At 44.6% G+C, this 17,014-nt stretch overlaps 1 protein-coding gene across 1 annotated transcript in view; it reads left to right on the forward strand.

Moving 5' to 3' along the window:
- Positions 1 to 6,614: 6,614 nt before the first annotated feature.
- CHAF1A (chromatin assembly factor 1 subunit A) overlaps positions 6,615 to 17,014 on the forward strand; it is a 32,812-nt gene continuing 22,412 nt past the window's right edge. Inside the window, exons 1-3 of the mRNA XM_087703352.1 lie at positions 6,615 to 6,805; positions 9,424 to 9,478; positions 13,500 to 14,266. Coding sequence (XP_087559478.1) covers positions 9,430 to 9,478; positions 13,500 to 14,266 — 816 coding nt within the window. The 5' untranslated portion in view covers positions 6,615 to 6,805; positions 9,424 to 9,429. The remainder of the gene's footprint in view (positions 6,806 to 9,423; positions 9,479 to 13,499; positions 14,267 to 17,014) is intronic.

The raw sequence follows: 17,014 nt of genomic DNA on the forward strand, positions 1-17,014 counted from the left end.
ACCACAAACGCAGTAGTCATCCTTACCTTTCACAGAGGCCCTGAGTTTTATAAATAGGAGCATGATAGTGTAGAATAATCATATCCAAGGACCAGTGGTGGGTTTCAAAAAATGTTTGGAACCTCTTCTGTAGGTGTGGCCTGCTTTCCGGGTCCACTGGTGGAACCTCTTCTAACCGGTTTGGTAGATTTGATGAACCGGTTCTACCGAATAGGTGCGAACTGGTAGGAACTCACCGCTGCTAGATACCATCAAAAGAGTAAAATAATTGAAATGGAAAAAGGCTGGTCACATAGCAAGAAGAACGGATGGTAGGTGGACTAAGGCCCCTGAAGGCCAGACAAGGAATAATGGATGGAAACTGATCCAGGAGAGATTCAACCTGGAAATAAGGAGGAATTTTCTGACAGTGAGAACAATCAACCCATGGGAACAGAATTTGCCTTCGGAAGCTGTGGGAGCTTCATCCCTGGAGGCTTTCAAGAAGAGACTGGACTGTCACCTGTCAGAAATGGCGTAGGGAAGTGATGGGGAACCTTTTTTGGCTCGTGTGCCAAAAGCCCCCCACCCCATTTTTAGCACACCCTTTTCACCTTCCCTAGGCTCCAGAGGCTTTCCAGGAATTGAATTGAATTTTATAATTTGTATGCCGCCCTTCTCCGGGAAGGACTCAGAGCGGCGAACAATTCAATAGGGGAGAAAGGGGAACATAAAACGACATACAAACAATTAAAATAAGCAAGAGTCACACAACCACACAAGTCGAGAGGGGAGGGGAACTCATCAACCCCAGGCCTGCCGGCAAAGCCAGGTTTTAACGGCTTTTCGGAAGGCCTGGAGAGAGGTGAGGGTCCGAATCTCTGCGGGGAGCTCATTCCAGAGAGCCGGAGCTGCCACAGAGAAGGCCCTCCCCTGGGTAGTAGCCAGATGACATTGGCTAGTAGATGGAACCCGGAGGAGGCCGACCCTGTGAGATCTAATGGGTCTGTGGAGCTTGGGGAGGATGAAAACAGCCTCCACTGCCCCCCTGGAGGCCCTCCGGAGGCTTCAGGAGCTTCCCTGAAGCTTCCAGAGTGAGAAAAACCAGTCCTATGGGCAACCGGAAGTTCTTCAGGAACGGACTTCCAGTTTGCTCATAGGGTCGTTTTTCGTCCTCCGGAGCCTTCAGGGAAGCCTCCGGAAGGCCCCTGAATGCTCCGGAGGGCGAAAACCGACCTTACGAGCAAACTGGAAGTCTGTTCCTGAACTTCCGGTTTGCCCGTAGAGCCGGTTTTTCGTGCTCCAGAGGGTTCAAGGAAGCCTCCAGAGGGCGAAAAATGGCCTCAAAAGAAGGCCGAAGTCATCTGGCAGCGCGCCGGAGCTGACAGGGCAGCGCCTCGCACGCCCTAACAAATGGCAGGTGGCACGCATGCCATAGGTTCACCATCACAGGCGTAGGGTCTCCTGATTGAGCGGGTGGGGGGTGGGCTAGATGACCTATAAAGGTCCCTTCCAACTCTGTTATTCAGTTAAGGTAGCCATAGAATGGACCTCGCAATAAAAAGCGTCCATGAAAGAGACTCTTAGGTAAGCTCCCCGTTGGGAGAGCGAAGTGCGTTCAGAGAAGCGTTGTGAGAGTTGTGTTGGAGAACACGCAAACCAGCATACAGAGACACTGCAGTTTAAATAGGCTTTTACTTTCGTGGAAATAGAGGTATCAGAGTCCATCAAACAGTCCAAGTCATACACGGATAAGACAGTCAGTCATCAATGTTTTTCGGTTAAGGGATAATCCAAATAACATAGTCCAGTATCATATAATCAGTCCAGTAATCAAAGTTTGCTAGCAGTTGCAAAACTTACAATAGCTCACGGCACTTTCTAACAGCCAGCTTCCAAAACACTCAGATCAGATCAGCCCAGCATCTAACAAACAGAGAGCTAACAGGCATTCGGGCTCCCTCTTATGGCCAATTGAGGAATACAGCACCCAATCACATTTTACAGTATGCGTTAAGAAACAGGTACAACGGTGTTACATGATTTATATATTGCAAACCCAACCGTTAGATTTATATTCCTAACAGAAACCTAAAACAAGATGGAGGGATGACATCAGCATGTTGTTTTTTTTTTTGGTCTTTCATCACGCCTATAATCCTTTACAGGGTGGAGTCTGGGCAACAGAATGGAGCTGTGTGTTTACTGGCCAGATGCCCTTCCTGTCGCCAATGAGGAGTTACGTCCAGCAGATATATTCTCATTGGGCCCAGAGAGAGAAATATCTTCCTCTGCCTGGATCGAACTCCCAGCCCCCTGATTGTGAGGCGAGAGTCCCACCTCTAGCCCACCGCACCACTCAGATGACATCAGCAAGTATGGTGGGCCCAATTGGCAAAAGAACGCTCAGGACTGCATGGGTTGGAAACATGTGGAAGAGGCCCTCATGGAGAGAATGATGATGGTGATGATGATGAAAGATTATCTTGAATTGAATTGAATTGAATTTATTGCATTTATATGCCGCCCTTTTCCCTGAAGGGGACTCAGGGCGGCTCACAATCCAAGTCAGGGAAAGGGGTACAGATAAGGGATAAAAAGACGAACAGAACAATACACAATTTAAAAGCACACAACAACCATACCATTCGAGAAGGGGGGCAAAAACTCTTTAGCCCCAGGCCTGTCGGAACAGCCAGGTTTTAAGGGCTTTGCGGAAGGCCTGGAGGGTGGTGAGGGTCCGAATCTCCACGGGGAGCTCGTTCCAGAGGGTCGGAGCAGCCACAGAGAAGGCCCTCCTCCGGGTAGTCACCAGTCGGCATTGGCCGGCGGATGGAATTCGGAGGAGGCCTAATCTGTGGGATCTAATCGGTCTATTGGAGGTAATTGGCAGCAGGCGGTCTTCTCTTTATTATGGCCATGGCTAAACTGCCTACATGGCTTCTACAGAGTGACAGCCAACTTAAGAAGCTGATTTCGATTGACAGGAAAGGGCAGCGACTTTCACTGATGAGTTATCTTTTAGATTTTCATTTGACTTTCGCCAAATCAAGGCCATATAAGGCAGCCCTCAGCTCATGGAATCACCTGCCTCCTGCGTGGGTGCTCAGCCACATTAATTCAAAAATTTGCAAAGATACATTAAACAGGAGGAGGCCCTGAGACTAAGCCCCACTAGTGGGACTTAATTTCTCCCTAGAGAGCTGAAGAAGCTTTTTGGATGAGAAGCGAAACGTCTTCAAAGAAAAACCAGGAAGTCCAGTTGCCTCTTGAAAAAGCACCTTTGGATTCTCCCCGGAGTCCGCTCTCACCCTAACTCTCTACCTAGGAGCTTTTAAAACCTGGTTTATACACACCCTGGTTTAAAATGAATGGTTAGACTACTTGCTTTTTTAAATAGTGCAGTCTGAATATTTGTGGATACTTAAGCTGTCGTAAAGGTAAAGATTCCCCTCGTACATATGTACTAGTTGTTCCCGACTCTAGGGGGCAGTGCTCATCTCCGTTTCAAAGCCGAAGAGCCAGCGCTGTCCGAAGACGTCTCCGTGGTCATGTGGCCGGCATGACTCAATGCCGAAAAGTGCATGGAATGCTGTTATTTCCCACCAAAGGTGGTTCCTATTTTTCCACTTGCATTTTTTAACGTGCTTTCGAACTGCTAGGTTGGCAGAAGCTGGGACAAGTAACTGGAGCTCACTCCATTACGCGGCTCTAGGGATTCGAACTGTGTCCCCTGTCTTCATAGAACTCTCTTCATAGAAACCTTTAAAACCTGCTTTATCCACACCCTGGTTTATTTATTTATTTTTATTTATTTATTAGACTTATATACCGCTTCATAGGGCTTTCAACCCTCTCTAAGCGGTTTACAATTTTTTTAGCAAATTGAGTCAGCAACTTGCCCCCACAGTCTGGGTCCTCATTTCACCCACCTCGGAAGGATGGAAGGCTGAGTCAACCTTGAGCTGGTGAGATTTGAACCGCTGAACTGCAGATCACAGTCAGCTGAAGTGGCCTGCAGTACTGCACCCTAACCACTGCGCCACCTCGGCTCTTCGTTTAGAATGAGTGGTTAGATTACTTGTTTTTTTTTTAATAGCGTAGTCTATTCGTGGATACGTAAATTGTCATAGCAGCCTTCTCATCTCCTAAATCAGGAGTGTCCAATGCTGGCAACTTTTAAAACTTGTGGACTTCAACTCCCAGAATTCCTCAACATGGCTGGCTGAGGAATTCTGGGAGTTGAAATGCACGTCTTAAAATTGCCGCGATTGGAGACCTCTGCCCTACAATAAAACTTCATTGGTCCCCGAATAGATGCATAAAGGATCCACATGCAGACCATTCAATTAACAGGGAAATGAAAAGCAGAAATTCCACTTTCCGCCTTTACTTTAGAAACCTCGTGTTCCAGCCAATCAGGGGGGCTCATCTCTGCATTGGCCAATAGAAAGGAAGGAAATGTTTGGCCAATCACCAGTGCCGCTGTTTTGCCTTTTCAAGTTTCAGGCTGCTGGCTGAGCCATAGAGGTAAAATTAGAAAGAAAGGAAAGGAAGTTTTTGACGCTGGTGTTAAAGTGGCAGAGTCATAAAATGGGGCAAAACCCCCACTTAACGACTGTCTTTCTCAGCAATGTGAATTGAGGGCTCAGTTGTGGTTGTAAGTCGGGAACTACTTAGGATCAAAAAGGGAGAGAAAATTCTACAGCGCCTATTTTTTTCTCTTATGAGAACTATCAAAAAGGACAAAATATCAGGAGTCTCAAAAAAGCAACAGAGAAGAGCAACAAAGAGGATTAGGGGACTGGAGACTAAAACATATGAAGAACAGTTGCAGGAACTGGGTATGTCTAGTTTAATAGAAAGGACGAGGGGAGACATGATAGCAGTCTTCCAATATCTCAGGGGTTGCCACAAGAAGAGGGAGTCAAACTATTCTCCAAAGCACCAGAAGGACAAGAAGCAATGAGTGGAAACTAATCAAGGAGAGAAGCAACTTAGAACTGAGGAGAAATTTCCTGACAGTGAGAACAATTATCAACTTGCCTCCAGAAGGTGTGAATGCCGCAACACTGGAAGTCTTTAAGAAGATGTTGGATAGCCATTTGTCTGAAACGGTATAGGATTTCCTGCCTAGGCAGGGGGTTGGACTAGAAGACCTCCAAGATCCTTTCCAACTCTGCTATTCTGTTAGTCCACCACCCTACTCAAGCAGGAGACCCTATACCATTTCAGACAAGTGACTGTGCAGTCTCTTCTTAAAAACCTCCAATGATGATCTAAATTATGTAGAAAAGATGTGGAGACTCTAGAAAGAGTGCAGAGAAGAGCAACAAAGAGGATTAGGGGACTGGAGACTAAAACATATGAAGAACATTTGCAGGAACTGGGTATGTCTAGTTTAATGTAAAGAAGGACTAAGGGAGACATGATAGTAGTCTTCCAATATCTCAGACGCTGCCACAAAGAAGAGGGAGTCAGTCAAGCTATTCTCCAAAGCACCAGAAGGACAAGAAGCTACGGATGGAAACTAATCAAGGAGAGAAGCAACTTAGAACTAAGGAGAAATTTCCTGACAATGAGAACAATTAACCAGTGGAACAACTTCACTCCAGAAGTTGTGGGTGCTCCAACAGTGGAGTTTTTTAAAAAAATGAATTTGAACAACCATTAGTGTACACTCAAAGTAACAATACAGTTATTCTAAGTCTAAGCCTTGTCTGAGATGATATAGGGTCTCCTGCTTGAGCAAGGGAGATGGACTAGAAGACCTCCAAGGTCCCTTCTGTTATTCCGTTAAATGAAACCTGCCTCCAGCTTTCAGGATCTTGCTGCCCTTCCTAAGTCTTAGACTTAGAATATTTTTTCCCAGACTTAGAATAACTTTATTGTCACTTTGAATGTACAATCATCGGCGTACATTAAAGTGAAATTTCGTTGCACACAGCTCTCAAAGGGTCACCGTCTCCAATAGGCAGGTGGGAGGGATCTTTGATGGGAAACAGACAAGAGGGGAGAGATACAATACAATACAATAGTGGAGTTGGAAGGGACCTTGGAGGTCTTCTAGTCCAACCCCCTGCCTAGGCAGGAAACGCTATACCGTTTCAGACAAATGGCTATCCAACATCTTCTTAAAGACTTCCAGTGTTGGGGCATTCACAACTTCTGGAGGCAACTTCTGTTCCACTGATTAATTGTTCTCACTGTCAGGAAATTCCTCCTCAGTTTTAAGTTTCTCTCCTTGATTAGTTTCCACCCATTGCTTCTTCTCGTGCCTTCAGGTGCCTTGTAGAAGAGGAGATCTCTGAAGGTATAACCTCTGGAGGACACAACCTCTCCTTCTGGAAATTTGAGGAGACCCAGGTAACCAGCGGGCGCCCGGTTGGAGACGAGAGGCTGCTCTCTTTGCCCCCCCTTTCACTCATCCACCCACCCACCCACCCCTCTCCAGAACCGGAAGTGCGGGTTCGCGTCGCATTTTCACCACACCTCTACAGCCTTTCGGGCGAGGCGGGGCCGGGCGCGCCTCCCGTCCGGGGCTAGTGCTCGCGAGATCTTGAGCCGCCGCTTCCCGCTCCTCCCGCCCTCGCGCCCAGCCGGCAGGGTCACGTGGGCGCGGCGTCCCGCCCTATCAGGGCGCCGGAGCGCGAAGGTCGGCAGAACTCCCGCCAAATACGAGCGAGGAGCCCAGCGAGGAGGCGAGCGGGCAGACGGAAGGGGGACCGGCGGGCGGTTGGGCGCAGGGCGAGGCGGACCGGGGGCCCCGGGGATGTGAGGGGAAGCGTGGGTTTCCCGCCGCTCGGCTGCTCTTCTCCTCGGGCAGGTGAGGAACTGGAGAGAACCGCGGGGAGCCGGAGGGGCCTGTGGGGCGGCGCGGGGGGGGGGGGAGGATAAGAAGGAACCCTGAGGGGAAACTGAGGCAGGCAGGCAGGCAGGAGGGGTCTCGAAAAGAAAACTGAGGGAAGCGAGGGAAGGGGTCTCTGAGGGGGAAGCCGAGGCAGGGAGGGGAAGAAGCATAATATATGCATAATATAATATATTATAGTATAATTAATATTATATATCATATACGTTCCTGTCCTACTGTCTCCATTTATTTGTACCCGTTTCCTGTGTTCTTAGTTTATTCGTATTTCCTGTTATCTTGTACATGAGTGACAAACTAAATAAATAAGTAAATAAATAAATAAAAGCAGGGAGGGGAAGGGTCTCTGGAGGAAATTGAGGCAGGGGAGTCTGAGGAGAAACAGACAGGAGGGGAGGGGGGTCTCTAAAGGAAAACTGAGGCAAGTGCGGGGAGGGGTCTCTGAGGGGAAACTGAGGCAGGGAGGGGAGGAAGCATAATATGTGCATAATATAAAATAATATATTAAGAATATATTATATAGGGGAAGGGGTCTTAGGGAGGGGTGCATAATATAATACATGTGCATAATATAAAATAATATATTAATAATATATTATGTAGGGGAAGGGGTCTTCGGGAGGGGTGCATAATATACATGTGCATAATATATTATAATGTATTATATTAATATATTATATAGGGGAGGGGGTCTCAGGGAGGGGGGTGCATAATATACGTGCATAATATAATATATTATATTAATACTATAATATATAGGGGAGGGGGTCTCAGGGGAAACTGAGGCCGGGAGGGGAGGAAGCATAATATATGCATAATGTAATATATTATGATATAATTAATATAATATATCATATACGTTCCTGTCCTACTGTCTCCCTTTATTTGTACCCATTTCCTGTGTTCTTATGTTTATTCCTATTTCCTGTTATCTTGTACATGAGTGACAAACTAAATAAATAAATAAATAAAAGCAGGGAGGGGGAAGGGTCTCTGGGGGAAATTGAGGCAGGGGAGTCTGAGGAGAAACAGACAGGAGGGGAGGGGGGTTCTAAAGGAAAACTGAGGCAAGTGAGGGGAAGGGTCTCTGAGGGGAAACTGAGGCAGGGAGGGGAGGAAGCATAATATGTGCATAATATAAAATAATATATTAACAATATATTATATAGGGGAAGGGGTCTTAGGGAGGGGTGCATAATATAATACATGTGCATAATATATTATAATTATATTAATATATTATATAGGGGAGGGGGTCTCAGGGAGGGAGGTGCATAATATAGGTGCATAATATAATATATTATATTAATAATATAATATATAGGGGAGGGGGTCTCAGGGAGGGGAGGGGTCTCAGGGGAAACTGAGGCTGGAGGGGAGGAAAGGAGGAGCAGCTGTGGTTACTGAGGAGAAACTGAGGCAGGCAGCAGGGGTCTGGGGGGGGAAACTGAGGCCAGGGAGGGGGAGGGGTCTCAGGGGAAACTGAAGCAGGGAGGGGAGGAAGCATAATATAGGCATAAATAATATAGTATATAATATACATCACTGTCCTACTGTCCCCATTTATTTGTACCCATTTCCTGTGTTGTCATTCATGTTTTTTATTATTCCTGTTATCTTGTACATGAGTGACAAACTAACTAACTAAATAAATAAATAAATAAAGCAGGGAGAGGAAGGTTCTCTGAGGGGAAACAGGCAGGTGTGATGGGTCTGAGGAAAACAGACAGGAGGGGAGGGGATCTCTAAAGGAAAACTGAGGCAAGTGAGGGGAAGCGTCTCTGAAGGGAAACAGGTAGATCAGAGGGTCTCTGAAGGGAAACTGAGGCAGGCAGGATGGGGTCTCTAAGACAAAACTGAGGGAGGGAGGGGTCTCTGAGTGGAAACTGAGGCAGGAGGGATGGAAATGAGGGGCTGCTGAGTGGTTGCTGAGGGGAAACTGAGGCAGATAGGGGAGGGGAAACTGAGGTGGGGGGAGGGAGTAGAGGGGTCTCTTATGGGAAACAGGAAGGAGGTGGAACTGAGACGGGCAGGGCCACAAGGATGTAGAAGGGTATCACATCATAGGCTTCATCAGCTTTGGGAGGGGGGCTTCAAGGGGCTTCGAAGCATAGTATGAACCCTGAACCCTGGGATGGGCCAAATCTGTTGTGGGGAACCCCCTCTGCATTCTAAGGGAGGATTGGGGTATTGATGGGGGAATTGAGCAAAGGATTGGCAATTGACCCAGGGAAGGGGAAGATAGCCAGATCAGATGCTGGGGGTGGGGGGAGAGAGACCCTTATGGAAATGCTGCCCCTCAGAGGTTCCTGCAGTGCTTTCAATCATGACTTGAAAATTGCAGTGGTGGCTTAAACTAAATCCAAGCAAAGTACAACGCCTGATAGGGGAATTGGAAACAGAAACTAAATATTGTGCATATGTGTAGTTGAATGACAGTGAGGATTTGATATGGGTGGATAGAACTTTTGAGTGATCACAAGAAAGATTGGATGAGGGTCAATATTAATAATCAGAGGTGAACAGTATTTGTTTTGATTATCTGTGGAAATTTAATTATTATCTGCCTTTGCTAGGCAATTATGGAGTGTCGAAATAAAACAGGAGTTCCAGCCCGGAAGCTAATCCAAGGTAATTTGTTTTCTCTTCAAATATATATTCTGGCTTTTCAACTTCTTACGCTTTTCATATTACGTGGATTTATAATACTATTTGCATTCGGTTCTGTGTTTCATAACTTTATTCTTTCACAGAGTTGCCAAAATTGGAGTGCAAGGACCCTAGGGGAGAATGGTTGTTTTTCTATTCTATTGACTTCGTTCAATGGGGTGGAAGATATCTGTCCATCTTGGTTTTGTTGCATTGCAGGGTCCTGAACAGCACTGATAAGGGCAGTGACTTCAGAATAATCCCCTCTGTTAAAATCTTTAGCACATCTGTGGAGTCAAGAGCCCAGATCTCCTTCAAAACTATAGGTAATTTTCGACTTAACAACCATAATTGAGGCCAACATTGCTCTTGCTTTGCAAAACAGTTGTTGAGTGACTTTTCTCCCATTTTATGACCTTTCTTGCCACAATTGTTAAGTGAATCATTGGAGTTACTAAGTGAATCTGGCTTCCCCTTTGACTTGGCTTGTCAGAAGTTTGTAAAAGATGATCCCATGTCCCTGGGACAGTGCAACCGTCATAAATATGAGCCAGTGTCCATATTTTGATCATGGGGATGCTGCAATGGTTGTAAGTGTGAAAATTAGTCATAAGCCATTCTTTTCACTGCTATTGTAACTTCAAATGGCCACTAAACGAATGGTTGTAACTTGAGGACTACCTATACTTTCTTGAGCTGTGGGATGAGTGATGATAGCTCACTGTACCTAAGAATCTAGGGACTCATATTAACAGGTCAGGGGTTACACAACATTGTTATACTTTGTATGTGGAATATCCAGCTTGGATTCATTCCTGTCACTAAGCAGTAAATCGTGGTTTAATGATGCCTGTAGGCTGCTTCATATAACAGTCAAAAGGAAGTAACTACATTGCTTAATGTTAGCCTGAAATCAGTTATATTATTTGCCTCTGGTACCAGAGAAAATACGGTGGATGCAAAACCACCAAGCTCATAGCTAATATTGATAGCTTTATGTTTTCGAATTTGTCAAAATTCTCTTTGGGAGCTAAATTAATAGCATTCTCTGTGTCTTAATAGTAATAAATTTAATTGTCAATAAAGTTTTGATATATTTGCATGGCTATTAATAGATTTCTGGGTGGCTTACAGCAGTGGTCTCCAACCTTGGCAACTTTAAGACTTGTGGACTTCAACTCCCAGAGTTCCTCAGCCAGCTTTGCTGAGTTGAAGTCCACAGGTCTTAAAGTTGCCAAGGTTGGAGACCACTGGCTTACAGAGACAAAAGACAATATATTTTAAACATTCAACAATATCTCCTAATTGAAGGCAGAATCAAACAATTATTTCAGAATGAGAAACTATAGTAGAGTCCAGGCCTAGTTAAAATTTAAATCTTGTTCCAAAGGGCTCTGCTGATTTGAAAGATACATGCGCTCTCAAAAAAGGACTTCCTTTTGTCCCCAATTTTCTATGTTTCAAACCAAAAGCCCTTCTCATCTAGCCTCTTCCCACTGCACTCTTCAGGCTCTCCCACTCGTGTTCCCTAGCAACTCCTACCAAAAATGACCCTGATATAGATGATAATGTGTGTTTGCCATCCTTTGCAGCCTTCGACCTCTTCGTTTTCCATGAATTTGTCTAAACCCCCTTCAGAGCTATCCAAGCTGCCTTCGATAGAAGTGAATTCCATGGTTTAGTTATGCTCTTTAAAAAAAAAAAAGAATACCTGTTCAGTTTCTCTCAGTTTAGTTACTTTGGCTGACTCCAGCTTCTGGTATTTTACCAGAGAGAAAAAAATGCTCACATTTGAACCATGGACCCCTTAGCCTTACACTATAAATTTTTGTTCCTCATATCCAAATTTAGTTAGCTGTGGTCCAGAGTCCACTGATGGGCCGTGATAATACATCCATAAATATTGGTTGCCAGGCTGGCAAAGAATCCGGGGGCTATAATCTTAACAGCTACTGCAAGCTTCTCTATTGTTAGTGAAGAGATATATCTCCTTGATGGATTACTGGCAGAAAGACAATCAGAAACTTTTGTCAGACTTCACAAACCAAGACCGAGTAGTTCGCCTACAGACAGAATCTTGCCGGACTCACACAGCTATCTGCACAACTATAGGTGCATCTGTGAACTGTTAGGGAGGGTTGCCCTCTTCCTGCCTAACAGACTTTCCAAGCTTCGCTGTCTCCTTGCCCTCTGGGAAGCAGCCCTTAGCTCCTGAACTCCAGACTACACCTCACACCACTACACACACACTGCCATAATATACATGAGGCTATAATTGTTTTTAAAAGGGACGCGGTGGCTCAGTGGCTAAGATACTGAACTTGTTGATCAGAAAGTCGGCAGTTCAGTGGTTCAAATCCCCAGCAAGTGAGATCCCGTTACTTGTCCCAGCTTCTGCCAACCTAGCACTTCGAAAGCACGTAAAAAATGCAAGTAGAAAAATGGGAACCACCTTTGGTGGGAAGGTAACAGCGTTCTGTATGCCTTCGGAGTTTACTCATGCCGGCCACATGCCCACGGAGACGTCTTTGGACAGCGCTGGCTCTTCGGCTTTAAAACGGAGATGAGCACCGCCCCCTAGAGTCGGGAACAGCTAGCAAATATATGCGAGGGGAACCTTTACCTTATAATTGTTTTAAATGGAAAACCGTTCTCTTGCTAGAATTCTTGTAATCCCATCTTTTCTCAATAAATCTTGCTAACGAGAACCCTGTGCGAATTGTGCTTGGAAAAGAATCACCCTCAGTTCCCCCCGAGAGCCTGACGATTTGAGTAGCCCCGGATATGGGTGTCGAGCAACCAAAATATTACTTGTGTAAGTGGGAACCCAAACATCTCAAGGAATTTGGGAACAATGTTAATTTGTGGTCTTGAAAAATGTTTATTTAATTTGGAGTTTAGATATCAGTTGAAAAAGATTTATGTGTAATTTCTGCAGGCTTTTTCCTGTTGCTGATTTTTAGCTTGTGTGATAATCCTCTAAAGCTTTTGATGATATTGCTGATAATCCATCTAAAGGAAAAGGTTGTGAATTGGTCTTCCACCATTTGGTTGCGTTCATACGTATCTCAATAGTAGTCTTTTTTTAACAAACATTTGTACAAGGGTGCTAAATGTTGACAACTTCCACCAGCTTCCATTCATCATCCCCAGGGTGACATTTTCCTTTTTCAGAGGAGCTTGCAGCTTTTAGTGGACATTATTTTTCCACTGTAAGATTCCTTTCTTGATCAGATGTCAAGAGACTGTCCTGTGCCAGAAAGATATGTATTTTAATGTAGGAATGATTAACATTACTTTTTTATTCAGCCTTTTTATATAATTCAAGGTGGTAAACAGAGTAATAGCAATTGGACTTGCATTCCACTTCACAGTGCTTTACAGCCCCTTTATAAGTGGTTTACAGAATCACATGTTTGTCCCAACAATCTGGGTCCTCTTTTTACTGACCTTCAAGGCTGAGTCAACCTTGAATCTGTCGGGATCGAACTACTGACAGTGAGCAGAATTAGCCTGCAATGCTGCATTCTAACCACTGTCATGACAGCTCATGAACATACCTAGTACTTTTATTTTCCCGAGAACAATCCTATGAGTTGAGTTGGGCTGAGAGAGACTGGCCCGAAGGCCGTTTTCATGGCCAAGGAATCAAATACTTTAATGTATGCAAAGCAGACTATCCCATATAGGAAACAGTGTGATGCTGGTTGTTTAATTTTCCATTTTTATGGATGTTACACACAAATAATTTGAGGTAGGAAATAAAAATCAATTGTAAACTGATTGATCTGATAAAACAGTGGAGGCTGCTGCTGATCGTGATTATTATTATTTTAAAACAATCGTTGATCACTTTATATGTATGTGTATTAGTTTATTTTAAACTGGTTTTATTGGATTGTTGCTCTTATCTCTTATCTCTGCCCAGAGCTCCTTAGATGAGATGGGCAGCCGTACACTTTAAATAACAATAATATACATTTTATTGATCTTATTGTTCTAGCTCGACTGCCCTTCAAGCGCTTGAATCCCATACCAAAGGAGAAAAACGACACGAACCCCGAAGTGAAAAAAGCCAGGAGCGTGCAAAACACCCTCGATCAGAATGCATCCTATCCTGACTCGCCGCAGCCATTCTCGGACAATGTGGAAAACAGTTGCCAGGAAGAAATGGAATCCCCTGTTCCAAAACTGGTTAATGGAAAGGGTCCCCTAGATAACTTTGTGCAGAAAAGTATAAAAAACGACACAAGCCAGTCTCGGCTCTTCATAGACTTGACGGACGACCCTCCTCACAGACTGGATGAGAACACGGGTCACCCCAGGTCCAGCATCAGAGTAGCATCTCCGGGGGAAACCCCGAAGGAGGAAGAAGGCCAGGCTGCACCCCCAAATTCCTCCTGCATTGCCCAGGAGGTGGATCCTTGCTCAGGAACCGACTTCGATGTAACAGATAAGGAATTGCCAAGCGCGGCATCCACTGGGATAGAAACTAATATTTCCACGGAGGATAAATCTCAGAATGTCATATTTGAACGGAAAATGCCTGTCGTGGTTCTGGAGGATATCTTGGCCGCCGGGTCTCCTCAAGCTGCAGCTTTGGAAAGGAGCGCAAATTCTGAAAACGAAACCATGGAATCTTGTCCCGAGGACGACACGCCGTGTACAAATTCCTCCTTAAGTTCTCTCTCTCCTACCAGCTCTCCCGAGTCTCAGGCGACCAAGGAGCATCACGTTAACCCACTAGCTGCTTCAACACCGGTTTGGAAGGTTGGTATCGGCTTCGGGAAAGCCACATCATGGTCGATATTGCAGGAATCCTCGGCTTACAACCGTTAGCAGTTTAGTGACCGTTTGCAGTTGCAGAACACTGAAAAAAGTGACTTATGGCTGTTTTTCACACTTACAACCGTTGCAGCATCCCCAGGGTCATGTGAGCAGAGCGCTTGGCAACGGACTCGTATTTACGACCTGCGGTGGCGCGTGGTCATGTGATCCCCTTTTGCGACTTTTTTGATAAGCAAAGAATGGGGAAGCCATATGCAGTGATTCACTTAACAACTGTAGAAAAAGGTTGCACAATGGGGCAAAACTGAATTGTCTCACTTAGCAGTGGAAGTTTTGGGGTCAATTGTGTTCGTATGTCAAGGACTACCTGTATAATTTGTTTGGATAAGGTAGAAATAAACATTTCTTAGCAGTCTTTGGAAAGAATTGGCTGTTTTTGCTAACTCTTTTGCCTTGATCTGTTTTTAAAACAAATTGACTTAACAGCTATTCATTTAGTGACTGTTTTAAGTTACAGAGGGATTGAAAAAAAAATCACTTACAGCCAGTCTTCATACTTACGATTGCTACAGCATCCCCATGGTTACATCATCAAAATACAGGTGCTAGGCAACCAGCATGTATTTATGATAGTTATACTGTCCTGGGGTCATGTGACTGCCATTTGTAACCGTCCCAGGTGTTTCCAGCAAGCAAAGTCAATGGTTGCTTAATGACCATGTGATTCACTTAATAACTGCAGTGATTTGCTGAATAAATGTGGTAAAATTAGGTGTGACTTAACTGCCTTGCTTAGCAACGGAAATTCTGGTCTCTACTGTCATATGTTGAGAATGACCTGTGTGTTTAGATAAAAAATAGCTGGATATTGCCATTTTACAGTTTTTCTCTGGGTAATATAAATAAGGTAAAGGTTCCCCTCAAACATATGTGCTAGTCGTTCCCGGCTGTAGGGGGCGGTGCTCACCTCCGTTTCAAAGCCAAAGAGCCAGCGCTGTCCGAACGTCTCCATGATCATGTGGCCTTCATGAATAGACGCCAAAGGTGCACGGAACGCTGTTACCTTCCCACCAAAGGTGGTCCCTATTTTTCTACTTGCATTTTTACATGCTTTCAAAGTGCTAGGTTGGCAGAAGCTGGGACAAGGAACGGGAGCTCCCTCCGTTACGCGGTTCTAGGGATTTGAACTGCCAATGGTTTAACTTGATCCTTAAATTAACCTATTTTCGTAGTTTGCACAATACATTAATTCAGGATGGATTGGTTTAATCCACATTGATTATGTCTCATGATGTTGACCCTTAGGAGCCACATCTATAGATTTTTCTGCATGACCATCTTTCTGGGTGAAGTGAAACATTGTTCAAATGATGTAAAGTAGAAGCATGGAGCAAGTACTAAATATACTACGACAGTTTTATATGGAGCAAAAGCTTTCTTGACAAGTATTTGAACAGTTACAAGGCAACTTCTTACGAAATGCCTGATTATTCCTTAGTAAGTTCCTGCACATTGTTTTCTAAATTATTGGAAATAGGTTTGGAATACAAGAAGGTTCTAAAGAGAAACCAGTCAATCAGAATAGAGCTGGAAGGGACCTTGGAGGTCTTCTAGTCCAACCCTCTACTCAAGCAGGGGACCCTATACAATTTAAGACAAATGGCTGTCCAGTCTCTTCTTAAAAACCTGTTGCACGAACAGAAGCCTGCTACGATAATATGGAATATAATGATCTTTTTTTTAACTTGGAAATTGGCTTCTTCCTAAGTGTGATAAGAGAGATTGAGATTTGAGATTTGTTTTATTTATATGCTGCCCTATTCCCAACAGGACTCAGGGTGGCGAACAACTCAAGGGGGAAAGGGAACACAAAGTACAATACAAGCAATTAAAATAGCCAACAGACACACAGGTCGAGAGGGGAAGGGAACTCATCAACCCCAGGCCTGCCGACACAGCCAGGTTTTAACGGCTTTTCGGAAGGCCTGGAGAGAGGTGAGGGTCCGAATCTCTGCGGGGAGTTCGTTCCAGAGGGCCGGATAAGGTGCTGACACATCTTTTATGAAAGGGATCAACAGTTTTACAAGATTGTGCACTTTTAGGTATTCAAAACATTTGGTCCTCGACTTAATGACCACAATTGATCCCAAAATTTGTAGTGTTAAGTGACAAAATTGTTAAGTGTGTTTGGCTCCATTTTATGCCTTCTCACCATATTTGTTAAGTGAATCACTGCACTTCTTACACTGGGTGTTGAGTGAATCTGGCTTCCTCATTGACTTTGCTTGTCAGAAGATTGTAAAAGAGGATCACAGGACCCCGGGATGCTGCAACCGTCGTAAATATGAGCCTGCTGCAAAGCATCTATACATTTTGATCCTGTGAGTCATAAATGTGAGTCAGTTGTCAAGCATCCAAATGTAAATCACATGACCACGAGGATGCTGAAACTCATAAGTGTGAAAAATGATCACTTTTTCCATTGCCGTTGTAACTTTGAACAATCAGTAAATGAACTGTTATAAGTCAAGGACTACCTGTAACATGGATTGGAAATGTTTTCACAGTAGCACACAGGATTAGAAAACTGAAAACCGAGCCCATCTGTATAATAATAATTTATTAAATTTATATGCTGCCCGGCCCCAGTGATGGGATTCATTTTTTTTTTTACTTTCGGTTCTGTGGGCATGGCTTGGTGGGTGTGGCCTGACTTAGTAGGCGTGGCAG

Source organism: Thamnophis sirtalis, unplaced genomic scaffold (assembly GCF_051295495.1).
Source record: "Thamnophis sirtalis isolate CommonGarterSnake01/CBP01778 unplaced genomic scaffold, rThaSir2_p1.2 scaffold_1, whole genome shotgun sequence".
NCBI classification, from domain to species: domain Eukaryota; kingdom Metazoa; phylum Chordata; class Lepidosauria; order Squamata; family Natricidae; genus Thamnophis; species Thamnophis sirtalis.